The sequence below is a fragment of the Chanos chanos genome, chromosome 2 (assembly GCF_902362185.1).
Source record: "Chanos chanos chromosome 2, fChaCha1.1, whole genome shotgun sequence".
NCBI classification, from domain to species: Eukaryota; Metazoa; Chordata; class Actinopteri; order Gonorynchiformes; family Chanidae; genus Chanos; species Chanos chanos.
In genome coordinates, this window is record NC_044496.1 from 49,197,152 (window position 1) to 49,213,938 (window position 16,787).

At 40.7% G+C, this 16,787-nt stretch overlaps 1 protein-coding gene across 1 annotated transcript; it reads right to left on the reverse strand.

Annotated features, from left to right (window-relative positions):
- Positions 1-264: 264 nt before the first annotated feature.
- On the reverse strand, positions 265-16,385 carry gabra4 (gamma-aminobutyric acid type A receptor subunit alpha4). Its single transcript, XM_030793665.1, has 9 exons — positions 16,300-16,385; positions 15,961-16,079; positions 14,370-14,437; positions 13,601-13,821; positions 13,258-13,340; positions 8,516-8,659; positions 7,886-8,038; positions 3,736-4,004; positions 265-798 (listed from the first exon to the last, which is right to left on the reverse strand). The coding sequence occupies exons 1-9, from the start codon at positions 16,383-16,385 to the stop codon at positions 265-267; spliced, it is 1,677 nt and encodes a 558-aa protein (XP_030649525.1).
- Between the last annotated feature and the right edge of the window lie 402 nt (positions 16,386-16,787).

A 16,787-nucleotide genomic window follows, 5' to 3' on the forward strand; every position in this document is an offset into this window, starting at 1 on the left:
TTCATTCCATTTGGAATGCTCATTAGGTCTATGTCCACATGCTTAGTCTCTGAGGGCTAACAAAAGAGATTTCTTGAGATAACTTTGCTGAGCTAATCTTCTAAAGCGCTGGTCCAACGTGTCTGTTTACTTGTTGGTCAAAATAAGATTTCACCTCAAAGGATTGCTAGGAGATACTAGACGTGATCCATTCAGAGATATATTCTCCTGTCGTTCATCCTTCAGTGACTTTTGATAAAAACAGATATACATCGACTGGCTTGATTAACCTGCTCTTTGTTCCATGGTATCTTTCGATAAGTAGACAACCCAGTATACCATGTTGAAAGCCCCAAAAGACACTGGGAAGAGGATCCGTGCGTATTTGTCGATTTTGCTGGTGCCCCCTGTGGCCGGACCTCCAGACTGGCCGCTGGAGGAGCCTTGTTTTGCTTCCATTTTCTGTATGTTTTCCAGTTTGGCTCCCAGAAGTTGTTGGAGGGAAGAAGAGCCAACATGCATGTTGGATGAGGAGTGCCCGGGAACAGTTGGTGTGGAGGGTGGGGCTGGAGGTGTGTTTTTAGATGAGGGAGCTGAAGCGGCTATATTGGATTGGCTGGAAGATTTAGGGCTGAGGTGTGACTGGGCAGAGGAGCTGCTTGTCAACCCTGCGGCTGAAGAGGACTGGCTCGCTTGGGGCTGTTTTGTTCCACCTGATGCGCTGCTATTGGTCTCTGCAGTTCTTTTGCTGCTCTTTGAATCTGGCTGAGTGGATGAGTTCAGCCTCTTCCGCAGGTTTCCATTTGTATCTGAGCTTTGCTGCAGGAGGAACATACAAGCATTTCTTATTTTACACGTAAACGATTAGCAAATAAAAATTTACAGAGCATATACGGAATGAATAATAAATCAGCCAATATGAGAGTCTCAGTGGCATTGAGAATCTTTCTGTTCATATCTTGATCCTGAAAGACTTTCAGCAAAGGGATTTCAGCAAGGGAATGGGGAAACAGTAAGGATAAAGACTAAACACAGATGATAGAGACCTTTTATTATTCTTGCTCCAAGCTTCCCATTTAAAAAAACAGACACATATGAACAGAAAAACTGGTTGTTGGGAAAATGTACAGGCCTCATTTGTCACGCTAATGCACCTCTAAGAATGGTTTCCGTGAGCTACTGTATGTGGATCTGCAGAAGAGGAATCTGTCATTATTACATCTGCAGAGATTCCATCGCCGATGGAGACAAGAGAAGCACGACTGTATGTTGCAGTCACTCTGCAGTATACGCAGTTTCATCATGACACAGCGTTGTGTGAACATTTAATGACAAGAATTGATGTGAACCTCAGCTTTGAGGGTGCATTTTATGAGCCTATGGAGATCTGTCTATGTGCGAGAACTCTTATTGATGGCTGTTTTTACAGAGGCATGCTTTCCCTTCTCTTAAACTGTATATTGGACATAAACGTCAAAGACTGATATTTATAATCGCTCCAGGGAGAAGCTATACAACTTAAAACAGTTCTATCACCAGCTGAGAAGACACTGAGCACCAGAAATGTGCCCTGTTTGCATTAAATCTGATGTCAGCTCCAATTTCTATTGCCGTTGAACATTCCTTATATAATCATCGCTACAATGTAAAAAGTGAAATATGGCTATGATTATTTTCAGGGGCTTTTACGGTTTGCATTAACAGAAAATAATGTTACTTCATCTAGTCTCTCTCTCTTTTTTTTTGTTCGCTCAAACAAAAGGAGGGCTTTCATTAATAGCATTTGAAGAAAATTCTTCTTTTTTGATGGATAAACCAAAAATGACTGTTTACAGTGTGTCACTAACAGCAACACACAGTAATACATAGCTACATTTATCAGTATTTTGAATATTAACACATTAATATAATACTGAACACAAATGCATAAATAAATAATTAAATAAATAATAAAACATTTTATGTATCCACATTTTTTATTGACCTAAAATCCACTCTACATTTTCCTCTGCTTAGGGAGAATAGTAGCTGTGTGTAATTGCTGGTTTGTAGTATAGAGAGAATGGTGCCTTGGCAGACTGTGTCAGAGAAGAGGGATAAGGCCCTGCACACATTACCACACTGCCAACCTAATGCCAGCCAGATTCCCTACTGCTAACAGCAAGGGGCATCTCTCTCTCTCTCTCTCTCTCTCTCTCTCTCTCTAACCCCTCTTTCTCCATCCCCCCCCATTTCTCTCTCTCCCCTTCTTTCATTCTCTTTCTCTCTTTATCTCCCCCTGTGTCTTTTTCTCCCTCTCACTCTCTCTCTCTCTCTCTCTCTCTCTCTCTAGGAAAAGAGTATTAATTTCCCTCTGCTCTGAAAAACCTATACAGATGTGCCTGGGGTGGGTTGCCATGGCAACCATCTAATCCATCCACTTGCCATAGCCACAACTGCGTTCGGGCACAAATTACTCTATATTGGGATTTTTAAACTGAGCACTTCAAAAGAGTCATGATTACAGGGCTAAATGATATTTACTCTTCTCATTGCTTTAACAGATAACCTTTCTCTGAATAGGACACACTACACATACCTCATTTTTCTGTTTTATGGAACTATTTGGTATGTCATGTACAGTACATCATGAGTATCATTTTATGACATGTTAAGGAAGTGAGAAATAATTTTTTTTTGCCATAAATCATTTAGAACCATTAACAGTATCTCGCATTAAAAAAAGAAAAAAAAAGGAAAGGAGCATAAAGTATTTAGGGCAAATATATATCTATATTTTAGGGGATAATATCTTTAAGCCTTTGCATTGGATCTAAACATGACATGCATTTCAAAAGTACAGCACAGCTGTGCCTCTGCCTCACCTGAATAATAAAACTTAAAAAATGATGTTGTATTGTGATGGTGATGTAAAAAGTGATGTATGTTGGACTGGCATGTTTGAACATTTACTTATGACTAATGCCCACATGGAACTAATATTTCTAGTACATATTTCTCAGTTTTTCAAAACTGAACTTCACAAGAGAGGGAATGAGAGGATGACAGTGTGAGTGTATCAGAGAGAGAGAGAGAGAGAATTAGACAGAGCAGGGGATTATTGATCACCTGTATATGAATTAAAGCACATCCAATAAACTCAAGACCCTGAAGACGGTCTATAAAGTATTTTTTGCCAGACATAGACTGATTTTTTTTTTTTTTTTTTTTTTTTTTAGAATTTATTAAGAGGCAACAAATTCAACAGGCAGACTATAAAGCTGCCACACAGCTGTCAGGGGACGGTACCGTCTAATCCTGGGCTTCGGCTTAAAGACATTATCCCTCTTAAAGTTCAAATAGGCCCTGTATGTTCAGAATATGCTGCTCTCTTGCAATTATGAATCACACTAGACCTAAAGATAACCATTTAAACTCTCCTCTCTGTAAAGCTTTTGAGATCCTTTTGATGAATATGATGTAACACCTCGAAAAAATCCCTCATAAGCATGACCGTAAGAGCATTCACACCGATCCTGGCCGCTGCTCTAATTCACTGATTCCCTGCTTTTATCTGATATCTTGTCTCACATACAGTGGAACAGCCTGTTCTAAAGTGTCTGCTTCCTTACCATCATTAGACAGAATAAATAACTGGCCTTTTGGGCCAGTTCTGAAGAGACGCTTCTAATTCATGACTTAGTAGAGCTTAAATTCGAATTGTAAAATCAGAAGCTATGCAGGAAACGTGAAAGTTATCTCTGAAGAAGAACTCACCTGTAACACCTCCTCCGTGTCCTTGGTCTTGCCCGACGGGACGGCGGTTTTGGCGGCCGCGGCCGCCGCGGCTTTAGCCTGCTTTTTCTTGGCACGCTCTGCCTGGGCGTTGGTGAAATAGTTGACAGCGGCAAACTCGATGAGGGCAGAGAAGACGAAGGCAAAGCAGACAGCTATGAACCAGTCCATGGCTGTGGCATAGGAGACCTTTGGCAAAGAGTGACGTGCACTGATGCTCAGAGTTGTCATGGTCAGCACTGTGGTAATGCCTGAAAATGTCATTAAAAAACTGTATTTAATGAAGCCTCCTTTTTATTCTTATCACAAATGTCAATTTGGTCAAGACCTGTGTTCATTTAGGGGTATTTAGAGTCTGTCGGCAGTAACCAGTAACATTTTTATGCAACTAATGCCATTATAAATGGATCTTATCATCGTTTGGAGCTTCCCTCTAGATCCAAAGAATTTGGATTTAATTCAGATAAATCAAAGAGATGGTAATAACTAACTGCAGTTATTGTTTGAACAAAAAACTGTGCCAGGGCAAATGCTACCACAGTAGAACACAGCAAAAGTATTAAATATCAGCTAGAAGTCAGAGAATAAAGGAGAAAACCAAGAGAGAAATAAGATTATCATTTCAAACAGAGATTTTCTTTCTGCTCTCATTAAAACAATAAACAATCGGATCTTGACCACAGATAAGAGCAGAACAGGACTAAATTAATCCGACAGGTCAGTTTTCCTTGGGATTATTGGCAAATAGCTGTAATGTGATTTTGTGCAAATCCCCTTTATGTGAGTGAAACAGAACAAGCTGAACTGGGGAAAACTAGCGATGCCTGCCTCTCTATATCCCTGACCTAGAGTGACCCAGGGATCATTATGTGACAGTCATGATGCTGGATATGAAACAGTTGCATGGAAAAGAATGACTTTCAGAGGTGTGTGTGTGTGTGTGTGTGTGTGTGTGTGTGGGGGGGGGGGGGGGGTGTTTGTGGTCAACTGATTTTACTTGCCTGTCTCAACATTTCACCATCATTTCATGTAGTACATTAAATCAAAGTGTAAACTTGCAAATATTTAACATCTGTCTGTCTGTATGTATATCATTATATTGACTGATTTTTGCTGGAATCATAACATTTTAAAAATACAGTCATTACTATGTAATAACACTTCTCACAACCATTTATAACACCTCTCCTTCTAAACATCTAGGAGCAGCTGAAGCATAGTTTAGAACATGGGCTCTTGGCATTTTTTTTTTTAAAAAAACAGAACGCATCCTCAGCTGTTCATTAGCTTGTTAACACAGCACTACGTCAAGCTAACATTCTCAGATCCTGACATGGTAATACATTTCTCATTTTAATCACTGCTATTATTGTTACTTTAATTTTTTTTGCAAGAATTTTAATACTGTTCACAGCTAGGGTATTTCCAGACAGCCATTTTCAGTGAGAGCGTCTCAGTTTCTCATGTCTCTGTAATGAACTCACGGCTGTCCACCTCTTTGCAACATTTTTCTTTTCTCACTCATTTCTCCTGACGCTCTGGTTCAGTTTCAATAACTCTCAACCACATGTGCAACTCTTCTGTCGTGTTAAATATCCAGAGAGGCACTCGGAAAGCACAGTGTAGATGTGTTTATAGTCCTTAAGTCTGAGGTTAGGTTTGTGGTTAGTTCTGCTGTTAAAGCATTGTCTTCAGTCTCACTAAACACACTCAGACACATTGAGGTTAAGACAGATCAGACAGACTCCAGACTATACAGTCTCACAACCTCACAGTCACAACACAAGGTCTGGGAATCAAAGTAATGTCTTATCAAATTGCTGAAGGCAACACATAGGGTCAGAGATCAGATATACTCACTGTCACTCAATTCCTATTTAAAAGATATAGCAGATTGTTATGCTGACTGTACTCATTTTGTAGCCAGATTTCCCATCAGTAGATACTGTAATGGTGTGCTGGTTTGTGGGTGGGTGGGTGGGTGTGGGTGTGACTGCAGAAACATCAATATGTTGTACAGAGGCAAATCATGAAGTACTGATGCTGCCTACCAAAATAATTACTGGCATAGAATGATATATTGGAAGATCTTTTGCCACCAGGGGGAGCTCTTAATTCACTCTTAATTAAACTGTCTCTAGTTTGGAAGTGTCTCTCTCTCCCTGAACCACAGCCCTGCAATGGTTATACATCTTGCCAGACGCTGAGTCCCTCTCTCCCTCTCTCCCCATCTCTCCCTCTCTCTCTCTCTCTCTCTCTCTCTCTCTCTCTCTCTCTCTCTCTCTCTCTCTCTCTCTCGCTCTCTCTCTCTCACTTACACACACACACACACACTCACACACACAAACAGCCACACACACACGGGCAGGCAAACAGAAAGGGAGCCAATGTCCCTCCTCCACACACACACACACACACATGCACGCACACACGCGCACACACACACACACACACACACACACACACACACACACACCAACACACACAAAAAGGCGTGATTGCAACAGCCAGGGGGCAGTGCCACTGCGACAATATTTACGCTTACAAACACAAACATAAAAACAAGCAGAACACACACAAAACACAGAGACACACAGACATGAAACTGAAGAGTGAACACACACCATCATGTTCACAGGACTGTGCAAAAAATCTCATATGACATTTCATGAACCAGAGCTTTGGGCGTGAGTTTACCCCATTGAAATGTTCATTGACACTATTATAAAATAATGATGCAGAGCCTCTCTCTCTCTCTCTCTCTCTCTCTCTATCCCTCTTTCACTCAGTCACACTGTCTCTCTTACTCTTTGTTAAAGTTTGCAAAAACACAGCAGCCCGCAGATGCCCACACATACAAAAAAAATGCAGTGTTATCAATACTTGAAAAGTTGGATTTAGCCTGAGGACAGATATGCTTTGGACTGGGTTGCTGGTTCCCTATGTTCAGAACCAAGGAGCAAGAAGACCTTTCACATCTTCACTTTAGGTCAACTTCAGGATAAATTCAGCATGGGCTTGTGGTTAAGCAGGGTAATGATGGAACAACTTTGCGGTGACTCGCTTTCAGAAGTAAAACTCCAGCTGCATGTACGGAGACTGAGGAAATTCAATGAAGCATGTTTTATAAGAGAGGTAGCCCCAAGAAAGACAATATGACAGCAAACATCAAATGCTTCCCAGCCTGAGGAATTTAAGAAGTTTCCAGTTATGTAAGAGACAGAGAACTACTTTCAATTGCAGTGCAATTGCTTTAAGGAAACAAGGAGGTGCAAAATGCTTTTAAATAAATCTAACAGACTCCTTTTAAATTTGACAAAAATCTCTTGGCGGAAGCTTTTGTTCTCTTTGAAGAAACGAGTATTGTACAACATGCAAGCATTATTTTTCACGCAACTAAACAATTTCACCTGAAAGCACCGTCCTGTTCTTGTTCTCCAAGCAACCAATCTCCTTCTCTAAGTCCTGTCATTGCAGTTTGCTAGCGTTGCTAACTGCTCAAGTATCCAGGACACCGAATCCAATGCATTGGCACAGGGCCCAATGCAGTGCTATGAGCGTCCATCTGAAGGTGGGTCATTGTTACACTTCCTGTGTAGAACGAGAGCGTTCTATTCTGAGCGTTTTATTGCCCCAGGTAAAGTTTGGAGACGCATGAGTTGTGTGCTGCAGTCTGCCCCTATTCTGCTGAGCAGGACACAACTATTCAGTATCACTTTACCACACAGTTCACTCCCCATATGAACGGGAGTAAAGAGAACAACGTTAGGGAGTGAGAATTTGTGTGGAATGCATCCGGATAACAACAGCAGAACTCTATCCTAAAAAAACCCCACATTTTTTGGAGGATAAATGGGTGCTTAAAGTGCAATGTGAACGCAGTGCAAAAATTCTTCTCATTTAGTTAGACAAAATCAGAGGGTACCAGTGTTTCTAAAATAGGTAGAGAAATAGATAGACAACCGGAGAGAAATGGGGTTGGGGGAGAGAGAGAGAGAGAGAGAGAGAGAGAGAGAGAGAGAGTGTCAGGCGACATTTCTCTACTCATTCCATCATATTTACATGAGAATAGCATCTCAGCCTCCTGGAGAACTCCCCGGAAAAGTATTGCGGATTTGTCAGTAATACGTACCAAAGACAGTTCTGGCGGGGACAGACTCTTTATTTATCCAGAAGGACACTTGGGAGAGGATTACTGTCATGATGCAGGGGATGTAGGTCTGAATCATGAAGTAGCCCATTTTCCTCTTCAAGTGAAAGTAGACTGTCATCACCACATATTCACCTGAAACGTAATAGTAAACAGTGTTAATCAAAGTTAACAACTGTGGTGAAAATTCTGACAGAGTGTAATTTTACCATGTGTACATGGGTGGTGAAAATGCAAAAATCCTTGGCAAATTCTTCGGTCAAAGATGAATTTGAATAGGCAGTGTGTTATTTTTTTTTGGACCATCTGTTACAGCCAAAGCAATTGTTTGGTTGAAGAGCAGCTGACGCATCTTTTAAAAGATTCATCAAAACTGACCTCTGGTACAATAATGACCTTGTTGACATTTGTGCAAATCCACTCTTCATATGGTGAAGGCAAAGCCAGCCATAAAAAAATCATCTTGCCTTTATCTATGTGTTGACCTAAAAATTGACTTGCATATAAATTTCGCAATACAAACATACCAAAACAGCCACTGCAGTGTTTCCCTTAATTTCCATTCTCCATACTATGCGTGCTCCATTGATTCTTTTATTTAAGCGGATTTACCTGTGATGGATTTGACTGTTTCACTGGACACAGTCTGCCCAATCAGATCGTATTGTACGAGGCTGGAGGACTCTGGGGGCACCTCCACTGAATGCTTAGGTCCTTTAGTCCATGTGTAGATCATCTCAGTTTTAGGGTATGCATCTAAGAAAAATATGGGAGAGAGAAGAGTTCACATTTGAAGGCATGAATTAATGTGTGTGTGTGTGTGTGTGTGTGTGTGTGTCTGCTTGTACTCAAAAAAGGATGAACCTTGTGAGTCATAAGTATACCAGCGTACAGCTCCCCGCACGAGAGGACAGCTGTCAGTGAGTTGAAGGGATGGGTTTACATTTAAGGACTGTGTCTGTGTGACAGGTGCATGTGCTAGATCCCACTGTGACCCCTCAAATACAGCACCCCAACAGCTCTGGGAAATGGGACAAGACAGAAAATGACAAAGGATGCTGCCAGAGCACAACAAAACACCCTCCTAAAAACCTTCATTAAGAGGGAGAGGAAGGGGGGGGGGTGAGAGAGAGGGAGAGAGGGAGAGAGAGAAAGAGAGAGAGAGAGAGAGAAAGGAGACAATGCAGAATGAAATGGAGGATGTGTACAAAAACAAGGACAAAGCTTAAGATATCACAGAGAAAGAAAGAAAGAAAGAAAGAAAGAAAGAAAGAAAGAGAAAAAGACAGAAAGAAAGAGTAAAACTTAAACAGCAGACACAGAGAGAAAAAACAGAACTGGAATAGGTCTATGCTATCCCGGGGCAGGAAGAGGGGGACTGTGACCTTTCCTGTTCTACGCCGGTCCATCCGCTTCATGTCCACTTCTCTATCTTCAGGCCAGAAGTCACGTAGAGGAGTGGCGCTAGGGACTTTATTATTATTCTTATTCTTATTATAAACCCAGATTAATGGCAGAATGGCTCCAAATTGGAACTTTGTCCTCTACAATGTCACAGTCTATCATGGAGACAGAGGGGGAGGGGAAGGAGACTACACTCAACACTCAACATCTTCCCATTTTCAGAACTGTTTTTTTTTTTTTTTTTTTTTATCTCCAAATCTCTTCCTGCTGTTATGATAAGAGTGCAGCCTGCTTCACACATTTTTACGCTTGAGATTACTTTATTTGATTTCTTTCTTTTTTTTTTCTTCCTCTTCTTTTTCTTTTTGCTGACTATGAACAGTGGTGCTGATATTTTAATTCTTTGTAATCCTTTGTTCTGTGTTGGTTTATGATCTAATTTTCCTATTTACACTGTCACTAAAAAAGCAATTATTCCTCACTTTGGGAGGCGTTTTCATACTCCAAAATATCACATAGCCCTACTTACAAAGTTATATGCATGAAATGACACACCAAATACATATTTTATATATATATATATATATATATATATATATATGTGTGTGTGTGTGTGTGTGTGTGTGTGTGTGTGTGTGTGTGTGTGTGTGTATGTATGTATGTATGTATATATATCATATATATATTGGTATATATCATGTATATATACCAATCATAGATGAAAAAGGTCTGATAACCTAAAGTTGACAGAATGCAACTACAAAAGCAAATCAAATAAGAGAGGCTGCATGTGGGAATAAGGATAAGGAAAAGACCGTCATCCACACTCACAGAGAAACAGCTAATCACTCAGCACTCAAACATCATTAGAAGAAGGCTCCTATTACAACTTGAAACTGTTGTCATACAATGCAGATGTCAAGACTCACATCCCATACAACCACAGATGAATCCCATGCAGGTAGAAGAATCCATGAAGCAATGTTTGTCAGAACGTATGCCAAATACCTAACGTGGCTCAGCTGGTGACATAAGAAAAAAGATCATAACCAAACTAACTGCTACCAGTTATTGCACTAGGCTGCTTTGACTTGGAGGCAAGCTACTGCCAGAGAGGATGCAAGCAGATATGAATGTAGCAGTGTGCACAATCCCAACCATCAACACAACTGAAACTAACAAAATGATGTATGCCTCAGCAACACTCCCACTCTGACTGGCTGACCAACGGTAGGACAGCACTGGTCACGACAGGCCATCTAACTACTGACCAATACCCTGCCTATCTACAGCATGGAAGCTCTTGTCTGGCGTCATAGATAACACGTTGAATGAACATATGTGTAAGTACACAAGGACTGCCCAGAATGGGATTGGAGACAACACCAGAGGCTTAAAGCAACAGCTGCTGGTAGATGGAGCCATCCATGAAGACTCCTACACCAGGCAGACCAACTTGAGCATTGCTTGGATTGACTACAAGAAAGCATATGGCTTAATGCCACACAAGCAGATATTTGAATGTCTAGAACTATAGAGGAGTGGAGCTGCTTTCAGCCACCTTCTGTACATAGATGATATCACACTGTATGCCAAGACCTAAAGAGACATTGGACCGCCTGACCAGGATCTACGGAAAGGACGTTGGCATGCCATTTGGACTGGAGAAGTATGGTTGGATGAAAGTAAAAAGAAAAAAAAGTCATCAGGACAGAGGGAGTTAAACTAGCCCAAGGCCACATAATGGACATACAGGACCAGTACAAATACTGGGGGATTCTCCAATCACATGGGAACCATGAGGTGGAAAAAAGGAATACAACAGCATTCAAGCACCCCCACAGAATAAGTCAGATCCTGAAGAGCCAGAACGAGAGGAACAATTTCTAACCACTAACATACATGCCCTGTCAATCATCAGATACTCAGCTGCCAGTAGACTGCCTCAAACAGGTGGGAGATGTGGATGACATGGAAACAGATGAGGTGCCATGGCATGATGAGCCCTTCTGTGGAATGTACCACCAAGAAATAGCAGAGGGGACTATGATAGTGAAATCCTTCCAATAGCTGGAAAAGTCAAGACTAAAGGACAGCACAGAGACACTAATTATGACAGTGCAAGAGCAAGCACTCAACACCGGATCGATCAAATCAGACAAGATCCAGACGAGATCCAAGGTGAGGACTGTAAAGAAGCCTCTTTTGCAAACCAGCACCTTGTAGTGGGTTGCAAGATGCAGGCAGGCACAGTATATTCTGAAAGGCACACTCAAGCGGCAGGGACTGTACACAGGCACATCTGCAAGGAACAGGGTGCGAATTGTGGGGGAAGTTGGGGGGGTCTGACCCCCCTAATTAAGACTTGGACCCCTCCAAGAGGGGTAAAAACAACAGTTCAGGGGGGTTGAAACATTTATATATCCTATGATTTATAGCCCTGGAGAAAAATTGACCCCCCCCCCCCCAATTGTCATTGTAGGCAAGGAATTTGGGTTGGACATTCCCAAGTCTAAAGGCACCACAGAGAGTGGAGGGAAAACAATAGAGATAAAGTCCTGTGGGACTTCCAGATCCAGACAGATAAAAAAGTACTGGCTAACCAACCAGATATAGTGATAACAGATAAGGAGCAGAAAACAACATTTGTGATAGACGTCGCAATCCAAACTGATGATAAAACCAAAAAGAAGGGACAGAAGAAGCTTGAGAAATACCAGGGGTTGAGGGAGGAACTAGAGAGAATGTGAAAGGTAAAACCAAGGTGGTCCCACTGGTGAGACGAGCACCCAGAACCATAACCACTAAGCTGGAATAGTGGATCCAACAGATTCTAGGAATGACAACATCAATTTCAGTCCAAAAGAGTGCAATCATAAAAACAGCAAAAGTCCGACAACACACCCTCAACCTTCAAAGCCTCTGACAGGAGTTCGGAGTATGGGATAGATACCACCCACAGTAAAATAATAATAATAAAAAAAAAGTGAGAGGGGAATTTTTAATTTATACATAGGCTGTCCTCAGTTTATGATGGAGTTCTCTTCTGTTTGATTTAATCTGTTTGAAGTCAGAGATCCACTTTTATTACATAAATCGTAAGGTCATATAAACAACTAATATGTATGAATGCTACATGGTATAACTGAGCTTTGTTATATTTTTTTCACTAATTTATCACATTTTTTCACCTTAAATAACAGTAATGTAGAGTAACAATAAAAATAATACAGATACATCACAGCAATTATAAAACGAAATACACCAATCAAATGCACAAAGCCAGGCAACCAAATAATAATTAGGCTACCATGTGGCAGTTGGGCAGCCAGTGTTATCCTAGAGCAGATGGAATGGTCATCATTAGATGTTATGATCAAACGTTGCTGAGTGAAAATAAGTCTTAGTGGTTGTAAGTTGCATATCTTGTAAATTGGGGACAACCTGTACCCGTGTATAAATAAATATATATTCCTTTTTTAGTGTAAGTATACAAGCAAATAGTTTGTTTAGTGGTGTGCCAATATTTTTTGTGTCTTTTTTTCAGATGTAAATTATTGCTTTAAACTGAAATTGTTTGAAAACATTGAGAGACAAGGAAGAGACTTGAAACCATTTAGCTTTGTCAGGATGTGCTCCACTCTAATAGGAAGCAAAAGCTTTTCTTTTGTAAAGCTTTCCTGTCAAATATTTGCTGACATCATTTCAATTACCTCAAACTGAAAAACACTCCGAGATTTTACGACCTAGCTATGCCTCCTGTTAACCATAACTGATATATAAAAAGATCAAACGGCAGGGACTGGGTGCCAGTCAACGCTGTCACTGGCCAAATGAAGGTTTATTGCTGTGAGGGATGAAAGTATAGATCGTGGTCAGTCTCGTCCTTCACAAAGCCACTCTCACCCCCTCATTCTCAATAAAAACACTTATGAACGGAGTAAACTCACAGCTTCCGAACTTGAGGGGGCAGGAATGTCCATCCATTGGGAAATCCACTAACCTCATTGGACACTCTGCACTTATTGTTAGTCTGTGAACACACACACACACACACACACACACACACGCACACGCGCACACACACACACACACACACACACACACACACACACACACACACACACACAAAATTAAATGTCAGAATCTTGATGAACATAATGTCCTAATACCATGCTGAATTACTGATTTTTTATTAATTGTTTTCTTTTCTTTACAAGGGCACATCTGATTGTTCTCCTGTTTGACATAGAACATACTGAGTTGCTATTATGGTCCAGAGCAGTGCTTTACCTCATAGTGTAGAGGATAGTGCCGTTCTTCATGATGCGAAAGAGCTTGTTTGGGGCAGTCATGTTGTGAGCCACGGATCTCTTCCCATTCCTGAAAAAGGTGTCTGGGGTCCACACTTTTGTAACCATCAGATTGTTGAGCCGTAAGATTTCGATTGGTCCTTCATATTTCAATCTTCTGTCAACCCAAGTCTGACGAAAAAACACATCCATTGTGTATTCCTAAAAAAAAAAAAAAAAAAGAAGAGGAAGAAGAAGTAAAAACAAGCAAACGAAACAATCAAGATGATTTTCTATTATAAGCTTAGCTGGTTATATCAGCAACTCCCGACTTGATGACACGAGAAATTCAACCACTGCCTGCCACAGAGCGTAGTCTAGGTTGTCTATCTGTACATCTAATCCAATCAGTAGCACGTTGTGTAATTGTTACATTTACTGTTACATTTACTTACTTAGCACATGCTTTTATCCAGAGTGACTTAACAAGTGAGGCAGAATAGAATCCAAGCATGTAGCGTTTAAAGGAGACAAACACGGATACAAACTTCCTATGACAGGTGCCTTACCGTGGTTACAATAGAACAAACAGGAGTGTGGTGTGCTTTGAATTAGAGAATGACCCAGATAAATCCGGATAAGTATGTAACACGCACACAACCCGTTTCTATATGCAGTGTACTCCTTTCCTGATGAAGTGAATGAGTGAATGCTCCACTATAATATTCTGATTATGTATGCCCAGATCAAAACAAGAGCCTGAGACTTACCATCTCCACATCAGAGACCGGTCCAAAACTGGTGACGTAGATGTCGGTTTTCACCTCTGTCACTGGACCTGATGAGACCATAACCCAGTTAACACATCAGTTTTCTGACACCTGATGTGACTGGCACATTAACAAAAGTTACAAGCCTGCTCACAAATATTTCAGTTTTCAGACTTTCACAAATGTCATCATGTTTTAAACATCTTTTGGCAGGGATGTGACTCTAAAAGATGGTGCAAAATGTCAGAGTGGGTTTTGAAGGACTAAGCTGAGTTTTCCTCTGTCTGGGTTAAAAGAAACATTGAATGAATTTGAGCTCAAATGGTAACAAACAGGCAGTTTGGTTCAGCAAATGCTTCACAACTGGAATGTCACGTCATATTACAGATGGAACTTCATTCATTCCTCCATAAAACATCTGAGGTATCCAATATTCAGCCCTTTAATACCTAGTGATTTTGAACTTTTAGAGAGTATAGAGTATACTGATTATCATCATCATCACTGACGCGAGAAGGACAGTTGCATGTCAACCGTACGCGCGTCAAACCAAGCCTATGCGTGCGGATTCAACTCAAATTCGAGAGCTCTTGTCAAATGAGGTGGGAGTGCCCTGTCAGCTGGACACAGGCTCACATACATATACACGTACATACACATAAGTTACGTAAACATACACACGCTTCACGGAAACCAAGAATTTGTGGTGTTTGCAGAAGTTAGTGGATGAATCTAGAAAAAAACAAAACAAAAAAAAACAAAAAACAAAAAAACAAAAACATGCAACATGCCACAAAACCCCTAGATGCAACTGAAGGTATCTGACGGCTTGCGTTTCCAGTCTTTTTTCTTCTTTTTTCTCTTTTTATATATCCTAATGGAAGGAAAATGGCTAAAGGGGTTTAATATCTAAACCTTCCGGGAATGTAAGCCGATCATCATCCAGGGCAAATATTGAAGGATTGATACTGAACTTGCAAGTATTTGAGGGTATAATCGCTTGAAGCTGACGTAGAAACAGTCGTACTTCAAGAAACAAGAACATATGTAACTTACTATTTACTTAAAATATGTTGAAAAAACTATTTAATGCATCATGTTTAGAGACTTATTCCTTCAAAAGACTTCAAGGTAAAATTTGTTCGCCAGGTGATGGGTTTACATAGGCAACAGAAAAGAACATCTGTACTCTTCCTACTTAAACAGCAGTTTAAGCGGCTTTCTCAGCAACCATTACATCACCAAAATCGCTTAAATATTCGAAGGCATAGATGTGGCCTAATAGATACAAAGTCTACTGAGAAAAGCAGTCATGATGGCACAGAAACAAACAATTGCAGCACATATACTATCAGTGCCTCACAACATACTGACTCAGATACTAAGGAAAAACAGCTGTCGGTAATGAGGCATACATAGGGAGAGCAACGTGTTTTTACGCTTCTTTTTCGTTTTGAGGAAGCTACAACGTTTCTCTCTGTCTGAAAGAAAAAGAATCTCCATGTATAGATCCAATAGGTGAATTGTATTAATTTCACGCATCCATTCATTGACATTTGTCATTAGATACAGAATAACGCAGGCTACGTACCCCCAAATCCAGGTCGAAGTCTATTGTCATATCCATCTAGAAGTCGATCTAGAATTCGCGTGAAATTTTCGGGATATATTTTCTCATCCTTTTTTATCTGTCCAGAGACTCTCTTTAAGCTGCAAATGACACAGAAATGCCAAAGTATAATCATGTCTCTGAATATTGTTCATTTGCTTTTGTATTACTGTTTTTGATAACATCACTGGCATTATCTCCATAATTATTATAACTTCATTCGTCACTCCCTGCTGTGGATAAGCTCACTGCCCCTCAAAACTACAATGGCTCCAAACTACAGGTGAAAAGCAGCAGATCTTGTACATCCTTTGAACTCACCAAAACGTCACGCAGAAAAAGTAAAAGAGAGTAGATATGTAAATAGGGTACATCGCAGTCACCATCTCCTTCTTGGCAGAGACCATCTTTGCATGCCATACTTTAAGCTTGTTCACATTTCCCCACGCCAAATGTCTTGTCCCACGGAAAGATTCACGCTACAAAGTGGAGGAACAGGACGGTGAAGAAAGAACTCCAGCATCACCCGCAGTCTCTTCTGATTGGGAAAGAGAGAAACCTTTGCGAACTGAGCATCCGATAACACTCCGCGCTTTGCGCTCAGCGAGTATGGCCAAGCACAAAACTCTGTTGATGGCGAACCCCTTCTCTAAAACAACCTTTTAACGTCTCTACACGGGAAAGAAAAATGCGATCCTAGCTGAATAAATATAAAAACCTGTGTTGAAAACTGTGATGTGCGCCAGTCGCGCAACAAATACAGAGATTCGTACGTCCTCGAGTAGAGAGCAGAAGAGACAAAAAGTCAG